Raw genomic sequence first — 10,343 nt, 5'->3', positions numbered from 1 at the left:
GCAAATCATTGATGTTTATGTGACAATTCACAGATCCCCATTACGTCGCTTGTTTGATAAATAGCGCCACTAGTAATGGTAAGTTTTTTTTTGTGCGTAAACTTTGGTAAATATGGTATACAATCACAGCAAAAACTTTAAAAATATTATAAGACATATTTGTTTTCTTGCATTCTGATTGTGTTTTCAATATCATGACTTTTCTTTGATGAATGTGGGCAACTAATTCTTTTCTATAAATGACTCAAAAAACGTTTTTGGCGGAAGTCATGCTTCATGATACCCGTACTTTTGAATTTTAAATCTTACTTTATTTTTCATTCTATTTCTTTTTAATAATTATTTTCAGTGGTAGTATTTATTCATTTATTTATTTATTTATTTAAATTATTTTTTTAATTATCTTTTTTGTTTTCTTAGGCACCGCTTGTGAGTTCTGTATTATTTTCATTCAATTTATAGATGCATCTTAGTATATGTACCGTAATTATACTTGTGTGTGTTATAAGCACTAACGCAGCAGGTGGATATAGTGGTGGATACAGTGCTGGAAGTTACGGTGGTGGGAGGTATGGTGGCGGCGGATACGGGGGAGGAAGAGGCTACGGTGGATACGGGGGTGGCGCAAGTCATGGTGGAGGTGGGCGTAGGACCGTGATTGTTCCATATGGCTATCCATATCCTTTCCCAGTTCGAGGAGGAAGAGGTGGAAGAACCAGAGTTATTCCTGCTACTATCATTAGACAAGGAGGTGTTCAGCAACGAGGTGGTGGTGGAATATTTGGGGGTGGTGGACTTGGGGGTCTAATCTCACTCATAAGTAAGTACATGAATATTAATGATTTCGTTTAGGAAATAAAAATAAACTTAGGTAATAAATTAGAAGCATGTAATTTGTATTTCTTATGAATTATTGATTACGGAATAATCTTTTGCAAAAAAGCGGAAAAAAATAATTCCTTGTTAAGCTGCAAATAAGGAAAGTAGGAATACCGAATTATATTCAAAAGTATTTATCTATTTTTTGCAGTTTTCCTTGCTGTAATACTGCCCTTGTTGCTAGCATTGATTGGATAGAAGGTAGGAATAAGCTCTTAAAGTGTGATCCGATCAGAAGCTATTTTAAATGACGTTTATTTGAAAAGGTATAGCAGCATAAATGAATTTCCTTCTAATTTTGTCACACCCATTTCTATATAATATGATCATGGAACATAGAACATGTATTCTGATTCATCCACATTCAATGCATAAAAGGTTATTTTTCTATTTATTTTACCAGTTATTATAACTGTCTCTGTAAGTCATCTCATTCTTACCTTACCAGTTATTATAACTGTCTCTGTAAGTCATCTCATTCTTTTCAGTTATTACCAAACCATCATATGATTTAGAAGGAAAAAAAACATGCGTTTGTGATCTCTATGGATAACTTTAAAAAAAAAAACTCATTTTGGCATGTGCTACCCACTTCCTGGAACTTTCATGGATACCCCTTAAAGTCTATTTCATTAATGCACAGAAAAAACATTAAAATAAACAATTAAGTGTCAATAAACTTATTAGCAGAAAAGACCACGTCACACGTTCAAAAGTAACTAAAAGAGTAAGATGCGATTTTCTACTTTATCTATTGTCCACTCCGACAGCTAAAATTGAATGTATTCTTTTATTTATTTATTTTATTTTTGTTTTATTTATTTATTTATTTTGGCAAATGAAACGACCATGTCAACAATTAATAAACCCTCTTTTAAAATCATATTGTATATTACAGGTGAAGAATCCGGACAAATATATAAGACTGAGATGGACAAAAATATATACACATATCAAAAGCACCTAGAACAAAGCAACTGGTCATATATTGTTGATAAAAGGCAAATAAAAATAGAAATTGTGCTTGTGTATTTTATTTATTCAATATTTTTGTGTTTTACCTTTTTGGTTCAAATTGCAGCATATAGCATTTATATAGAAATACGGCCACTATGTTGGAATATTCCACTGTTAAATCATAGTGTATTTCGGATATCTTGGCACCTTTCTGTACTATTTTGACCACTGATTTTACCACGTTTTTACAGTGGCGATTCTGCGCTGTATTTTTTGGTAATGTGCCGAAAACAATTAACCGTAATGGAGAAGGAGCGAGCTAAACAACCTGATTTAATCCATCATTGCTTTTGGAAATGCCTGTACCAAATCGGGACCAGTTCGGTTGTTTCAAACTTATTTTGCCTTTCTACTTTGACTTCCTACTTTTAACTCTTACCTATAGAACATTTCTATCGGTTCTGTCATTTTATAATTACATTTTATGCAGGTTGATTAAATGGTTTTACCCGATATGGTATAAGCAACTAGGTGGGGCTTTCTTAAAAAAGCTGATGTCGTTTGTCCCAAAGGTACAATTTCTTCATCGTCCCTATTTAAGCAAATATTCGTTAACTTTATCTGCCCCTATATTTATTGGAATTGTTTCTCGTTTTTTATTTTTTTCTTTTCCGTTGTTACCTTTTAAAATTTTATAGATACCAATAAATACTAAAAAAATATTGATGTCAATTATAGAATTTATACAAAAGGGTATGAAACCTAGAAAATAGAGAAAATTTTAACAAATCCGATATAAGCAATTACCTAACTCAAACAACCCTATAGAAAAACAAAAATAAAAAAAGGAATTCACAATTAAACTAAAAAATTTATATAGAACGTTGAGAAATTGTATGTACTTAAACATTAACTAAACTTTCTTGAAGTACGATTATGTGTTAGAATCAGGCAGTTGGTAGCACATCGTTTTACAAATTTGGTCTTGTTGGCCTTTAATATATTCAATACATCTAGTTGAAAACGGAATTTAAATTTATTCTGAAGCATCTGTGACGCAGATACATGCATTTTTTACCGGTTAAATAGGGATAAAGTGCGGGAAAATTTTCCCACCACTTTCCATAGTGCATTTCGACTGAATTTGACCTATCAATATCTTAAGAAGGCAAACTTTACAAATACTTTGACAGTAATTTCTTAAGTTTATCCTGGAGCATCTGTGACGTAAATGTTTTTTGACTGCTTATATAGGGAAAGAGTGCGGGAAAATTTTCCCGTCATTTTCCATAGTGCATTTCCACTAAATTTGATCTATCAATATCTTAAAAAGGCAAATTTTACATACACTTTGATTGGTTAATGCAACAAAATCTCTGTGTGTACTTAGAAGTACAATATTCGTATGAGTTCTCTTTTTTACTGTTTAATTTCAACATAATTGTTGTTTATTTTTGGTTTAATTTTATTTTTAACGTTGTGAAAGAACTTAGATATTTTTAAATGATATGTTTATATAAACCTCATCCACAAAAAAAATGTCTTAGAATAAATGAAAATATACATTTACGAAAACATCTGGGTAAACATTAAGTAAAATTCAAGCCTAGGAATAACACACTAATTGCGTTAAAGAAATAGAAACAAATATCGTGAAGTCATAAAAAAAGGAAATGTTAAATATACATTTACATGTTGTAAATCCTTTTACGCAGATTTTTTTGTATCGCGCTAGAATTCTAACAAATAGGCTTCTGGAGCAAGGTTATGTTGTTACAAGATTGAAGTCATCACTATAAACTCGTGGATCGTTACGGTGTATCCATCTGCGCCATGATAACTGATTTGTTCAACGTGTCAAAGTTTTCCTTTCCTCTTTCGTCTACCCCGGACTTGACTTTTCATGAGCAACTCGGCGGGTGTTTCTAGAAAAGCAGAGGACGCTTACCCTACCGGTGCACCTGGTCCATTCTCCCAGTTTTTAGTGGAGTCCGAGTTGCTCATTTACTTTTGTTACTTTGTATGTATGATTTTAGTTACTTTATGTTCTTTGCTGTGTATGTCTGTTTTCCATGTCTGGTCTTTGTCCCTGGATTACATTCTTTTGATTACCGCTATAACCTTGGTTCCCTTGATTACTCTACCACACTCAAGTCTAGTTATTCGGCTGTTGCACAGGAAGTGCATTCAAGTTATAAGTGTATTTATCATCTTCGAATAATATAAATATCGTATGAAATGTTGCCATTTACAGATGCATGAAGAAATACAAATAGCATGCAATAATATAAATAAAACAAATAGTAATGTCTGTCTGACTATAATAGAGTCAAACTCTCTTGTTTAGATATATTGGAAGAACAACGAACAAACAAGTATAAAGGAAACTACAATTTTTCTTTTAACGAAGTTACCATATCTAAAGAAGTAAAGCAAAAATTTGTGAAAAACGCCTACATTTAAATGTTTGAGTTAAATAATAATAATCAATAATATTCCTTTGAACCGCTCTTTTTTCTTATTTAGAATATCATATTACCGTAGATTAATAAGGCTTGTTCATTAAAAACGGAGTCAACTTAGAATAATTTAGTGGGGAATAAGTTCATATTTTTGTCAGCTTTTCTTCAAATTCTAAATACATTCAATATACCAGCTGAGAACAAATCAAAATAATAAACAAGGTTTATTTCATATTTTTAGTTAAAAGATTTTTTTTAATAGAAATTGAATTTCAATAATTAATTCCTTTAACTAATTGCTTACCTAACTCTACCGGTGCATCTGGTCCACGCTTCAAGTTTTTATTAGAGAGTCCGAATTGCTCATTTACTTTTGTTACTTTGTATGTATTACTTTGCTTATTTCAAGTTCTGTGTTCTGTTCGTCTGTTTTCCATAACTGATCTTTGTCCCTGGATTACTTTCTTTTTTTCCGCAAGAATCTTGGTTCCCTTGATCACTCTTAAATCACTAGTATTTGTTTTAGGAAGCTTACCCGGAAGTCCAAGTTCTTCATTTACTTTTGTTTCCTTACTTGTTATTTTGTTATTGTTTTTTTTTATTACTTTATTTGTTTTTGTATGTTTCTATTTTCCCTGACTAGTCTTTATCCTTGGAATATATCATATTCTTTTGGAATCCTGGTTCCCTTGATAACTCTTTCACGATTAAAATGAAATGTGACTTTCGAAAAGCTTTCAGGTTGTTTAGAATATTTATGAAATTTAGGGGATTTTCTTCAGTTGTTTGCAATATTCTTAGATGAGTTTGGCTTCAAACGACTTTTAACAAAATATACCCAGGGCTCGGCACCGCAAAACAATAAAAGAATATTAAAGTCTGAACTACTATGATAACTCCAATCAAAGTCTTTGAAATTTATTACGTCATAAACAGTAAAGAATTTTTTCAGACTTAAGTAGTTTTTGAAGTTTTGTGGCGTAGGGTCTGGTATTGATGTAAATAGTTGGAAATTTACAACGACATTGGGGATATGTTACAATGTTACATGGTATGTAATCTAGGAACTACAGAAATGGTACAATTGAATTTAAATAAAAACATGTAAAACAAATTTTGCAATCTTTAAAAAAAAACTTAATAGATTATTTACTTGTACATGTATCTAATATGCAGTTATTTGATGAGTCAGATTTACAACACAACATTGTTTAATGTAAATATGTAAAAAAAAAGCAGGATCCGAAATGTCAGCTTATATTTGTTATCATGTTGAAATAGAGGTCATTATTATATTTTTTGTATAGAATTTGTTTTATCTTATTATATCATATATTTTTTTTATTCATTTATTTTTATATTTTTGAATTATTTAATAAATCACATAAAAACGATTTTTAAAAAAAGCAACTAAACGAATGCAGTCGTACAAACAAAAAGGACAGTATTAACCCCTTTAAAGTCCACGAATGAAATCGGATGCTTCGGGATAGTGAGGTGAGGAGTTCCTGCTCCTTGCAATACACCAGGTAGGTGTTCATACTGCGTTACAGCAAGACTAAGCATTACTAAATATGAATTGCCAAGATATATATTCACCTTCATGAGAAAAAAAAAGGAATTTTCATATTTGTGTTCTATCGAAATACAGGCAGCAACAGATAGTTACATAAACAATCATTGATTAATAGAGTACATCCGATTTCTGGAGGCGAATTCCATGGAAACCCATTTATGTGATATAGAAAAATAATTTGTCCAATCAAAAGTAGAATGATGTTATCTACATATATGTATTTTAATGTATATTATCACTTCAATAACGTTTAGGTTTTACTATTATTTATCCGATTTTTCATATTTTCTTCAAGGTTAAATTTACACAGCCATGAGAAATAGATTACTTTCAAGATTAATATGGCATAACTTTTAAAATGCTGACTTTATCCCTTTAACAAAGAGTTTTGTGAAAGTAAAAATGTTTACGTTTAAACTTAGTTGAAAATGTAATCGTTAAAATTCGAAGGTATAGTTGCAGTAACCAAGAATGAAATGAAAACCAAAAACAAAAAAAATTAACGTGAACAGCTAAGGCCCTTCTTGGTACTTTTGTATGTTTTATTGTCCCCAAAATGTGATGGTTTTTACAAAGTTCCTAGACAGAAAAAGTGATAGGGGCTGCTTTTTCATTTCTTTTTTTTTTCTTTTTTGACATGGCAATAAAATGGGTAATGAAGACAGGTAACCTCTTAAAACATGAGAAAAGGCCTTAGAACCAAATTAAATAAATTTGTAAGGCCTAATTGTTTACAAAGTCGTAAATGTCATGCAACCCTTTAATGTTCATCAGGATTTTTCATCAAATGAGCTGGTGTTAGCTGTCTACGCTTGCCCTACCGGTCCATCTTGTCTACATTTGTATACTTCAAGTTTAACGTGCAAAACCGGTTTGTTCATTTTTATTTAGTATTTGTATATTTTTTATGTAAATTTGTGTTCTTGGTTCCTTTGTACAGATTTTGCCCTTATGAATATACTGTTCTTTTTTCTAGTCTTTGCATCCTTGATTTAACCTTAACACAAAAAGATGAATTAAATTCCTCAAAATTTTGGAACAAAGTTTTTGTGAATTACCTATCTCTGAATAGTTCGATATTTACTCAGCTAGCCCTCTCAGAAAATGCAAGATCTTAAAGTGAATGATTTTAGGCGACGTTGTCCGATTGTCAAACCGACGAATTTCGAAAGGCTTGTCAGAGAAAAAACGAACGCCTGCCGCTGGGTGGGGCTTGGTGATAACCGCAGAAACCGAATAAATCATGTCATGTCTTGTGGTCTTCAGAAGTCAAGAACTGTTAAAACGTCAGTATGTTTAGAAATAAGAACTACGTAAATAACAAGAAGTGGTTTTTTATGATATCAAATGGTCAAGGCTAGAGAAAGGTTAAGATTCTTTTTTATATTCTTGCTAAAGGCATTTATATACTTACTTCCAAGACGTCCTGGTATGTATACATTTTGTACTTCTTCCTAACGAATCATGTAATATCTTAATTTAGAAATAGATGTTTTATGTTAACAAGTTCGTGATCGAAAAGGACATGATCACTGGATGTCTCCGCTATTCATTTTCAACTCAAAATGTGATTGGCTATTCAAAACGATGTTCTGTATATTTAAACTGAGGACGTTTTTTTTTAGTACTCATGTCAAAGGCTAATTGCGGTCTCTATTGCGGCGTAGATAAACGTCCTAATTGGCATACCAGCAGCAGTAAGTTTTCACTTGGATTTTTGTATGGATTTGTTTTCTACGTTGTTAATAACTTTCAGATACAATAGATTAATTTTCAATTTATGTTTTTATCTAGAAACTTGTTTCCATGTTTTCAGAAAAAGGAGAATCGTTGAACCAATCATTTTAACGCCTTAGAGTACTCAAATATTGACAGATATTTTAATGATTTGTTAATTCTATTTATTTTTCCCTAAATAGTAAGATATGCACACAATCATATGTGAATAAATAATAATGAAACCACTTTTTATGTTCCTGAAACTTCTGTTCCAACTTGGAGTTGAACTACTAAATTTATTACCGTATGAAATTTTAACATTGCAGAGAAAACCGCAAGACAGTAAGATATGAAACTGTATATTTGCGCCGCCATAGTGGTCGTTTGCATTGTGGGTGCTAATGCTGGTGGGTATAGTGGTGGATATGGCGGCGGTCATGGCGGTGGATATGGTGGTCATTGGGGCGGAGGAGGCGGAACTGTGGTCATTCCTTACCGGTACCCCGTACCCGTTGCAGTGAGGACAGGTCGGGGTGGTGGAGCTCGGGTGATCCCAGCTACTATAATTCGTCAAGGCGGTGCTGTAAACAATGGCGGTTTTGGTGGTGCATTTGGTGGCCTCATTAGTTTTATACGTAAGTTTAGCTACCTATAACTGTATGCTGATAAATGTGCTGCACCATTTAAAGCAATATCATCTACGAACTTGAATTGCCATTGTTTATTTCCTTTCGATCGATCCTTTAAAGCTGCAGTAGCTGTCATTTTCGTAATTTTTTCCTGTTGAAATATACCTTAACTTCGAATTATTTCTACCAAATTGTACTTTTCTTGTATAATTTTATTGATATCCATACATAAAATGCATTTAATAAATGAAACAGATGTCTATATATTTATTGTCTTGCAAGACAAAAAAATCGATCTAGATAACATCGTACATGTATGCATGTGACTTCTGGTGACCACGAAAATTGATTTCCCACGAACAATGATATTTTCACAGTAATGATTGATCGTATATAATTACCACTGACAAAAATACATGTTCGTTGTAACAACCCTTAGGGATTTATATTGGAAATTAAAACTAACATCATTTTGTTTACAGTTTTCATTGCTATTATCTTACCGTTACTGTTGAACCTCATCGGAAAATAAGGTAAGTTTTGTGTGTTACAGACCCATGCTTTATGCAACGGCAGACGTTGTTTCCTCTTTCATTGGCCTTTCGAACTTCTTGGATATTATTCAATTCAAAAGTTTGATAATCGGAGAGCGTCACGTAAAATCATTCAACTTTACCTTATTGTGAGGTTATTGCATTTTGGGGGGGGGGATGGGGGGTTATATGCGTGTGAGTAATGGGTATTGAATTTGTGTATGTTGTTTATAAACGAAGATATATAATAGTAAAGGTTAAAACAAATGAATAGAATTATTTACTCATCATAACATTAATAGTTTCATAATTCAAAATATTTACAAACGAAAGGGGGTGGGAAAAATGGAATGTTTCCCCTTCGAAGATATGTATATTGGATAGTCACGTGAAAACTAGTGCTGTCTGCTATTTCAGTACTTATTTGTCAAAGAATGAGGCAAAATGTATAATGTGTGGCACATGAAGAAAAAAAACGTAGATATTGTGTGCATTACCATAGAATTTATACATCATAACCTCAAAAAATAACCATCAAAGGGTCTGTAAAGTTTGCCTCTGTAAGACATCGGTATGTAATATTTAGTTGAAATACAATGGAAAATGGCAAAAATATTTGTACAATCATTTTTAAAAAAAATCTACGTCACAGATGCTTTAGGATCAATTAAGATAACTTTTCGGTTGTTTTGTAGGTGCATCGAATACAGTTTAAGCAAAAAAGACCAAATTATATTATCTGCCATTCATTGCCTGGTTCTTACAGTTTACATATTGTGTATTTAAAAGCAATGCTGAACTTCTTTGACTCTCCGATTACTGCAATTATATGTATGGCGTTGTATCATTATTGTTTGAATGCTACTGGGCTAACGAAACTCGGAGCTGTTAAATTTTGATTAGTTAAAGCAAGGAATGTACATGTATGATATAATGTTCCTGGTTAACAATAATTCTAATCCGAGTGTGTCTATAGACAATATCGAAATCGATAAAACTTGGTTATCTATCAATAATTCATTTTCTTTTTTTCTTGGTATACAATGTACTTTGATTTTTTTTTCTTCAGATGGAACTACTGAATATCTGAACAATGAGGACTCGCTACACGTCCTCGCACCTCAGAAAGCACATACCATCAACCTCAGGGACCAAATTGTACATATAATATAAATGTTGATATTAAAACATTGCAACAACTGAAACGTTCTTCGCTTCATTCCCAAATGTGTGACTCTTACTGTCAGGTCAATGGCAGATACGGAGTTCAGAGGCGTACCCAATGTGGGACTCTTACGGTCAGGTGAATGGCAGATACGGAGTCCAGAGGCGTACCCAATGTAGAACTTTTTTCTGTCAGGTCAATGGCAGATACGGAGTCCAGAGGCGTACCCAATGTATAACTTTTTTTCTGTCAGGTCAATGGAAAGATACGGATTACCGACCACTTATACAATTCATATTCAAGTCAAGTCCAAAATAAATCTGGCAAAATAGATATAACGCCACCGGAGCAGATGGTCCGGCAATGGTCTTGACTTGGTACAGGCATTTCAAACGAAATGGTGGGTTCAATCCAGGTTTTACA

At 32.6% G+C, this 10,343-nt stretch overlaps 1 protein-coding gene across 1 annotated transcript; it reads left to right on the top strand.

Annotated features, from left to right (window-relative positions):
- Window positions 1–7,435: 7,435 nt before the first annotated feature.
- Window positions 7,436–9,960, top strand: LOC148606555 (uncharacterized). Its single transcript, XM_088545299.1, has 4 exons — window positions 7,436–7,571; window positions 7,920–8,228; window positions 8,705–8,755; window positions 9,825–9,960. The coding sequence occupies exons 2-3, from the start codon at window positions 7,943–7,945 to the stop codon at window positions 8,752–8,754; spliced, it is 336 nt and encodes a 111-aa protein (XP_088401425.1). The 5' UTR covers window positions 7,436–7,571; window positions 7,920–7,942; the 3' UTR covers window position 8,755; window positions 9,825–9,960.
- The last annotated feature ends 383 nt before the right edge of the window (window positions 9,961–10,343 follow it).

Source organism: Perna viridis, chromosome 9 (genome assembly GCF_037379345.1).
Source record: "Perna viridis isolate PV_CMFRI_1.1 ecotype Kerala chromosome 9, ASM3737934v1, whole genome shotgun sequence".
In the NCBI taxonomy this organism is placed as follows: Eukaryota; Metazoa; Mollusca; class Bivalvia; order Mytilida; family Mytilidae; genus Perna; species Perna viridis.
Note: the sequence above shows the minus strand (reverse complement) of the source record. Positions and strands in the feature narration are given on the sequence as shown.

Coding starts and splice junctions, on each gene's coding strand:
- LOC148606555 (XM_088545299.1), top strand. CDS start 7,943: ATGAAACTGTATATTTGCGCCGCCATAGTGGTCGTTTGCATTGTGGGT. Junction 8,229..8,704: donor TGGCCTCATTAGTTTTATAC/GTAAGTTTAGCT, acceptor TTTTGTTTACAG/TTTTCATTGCTATTATCTTA.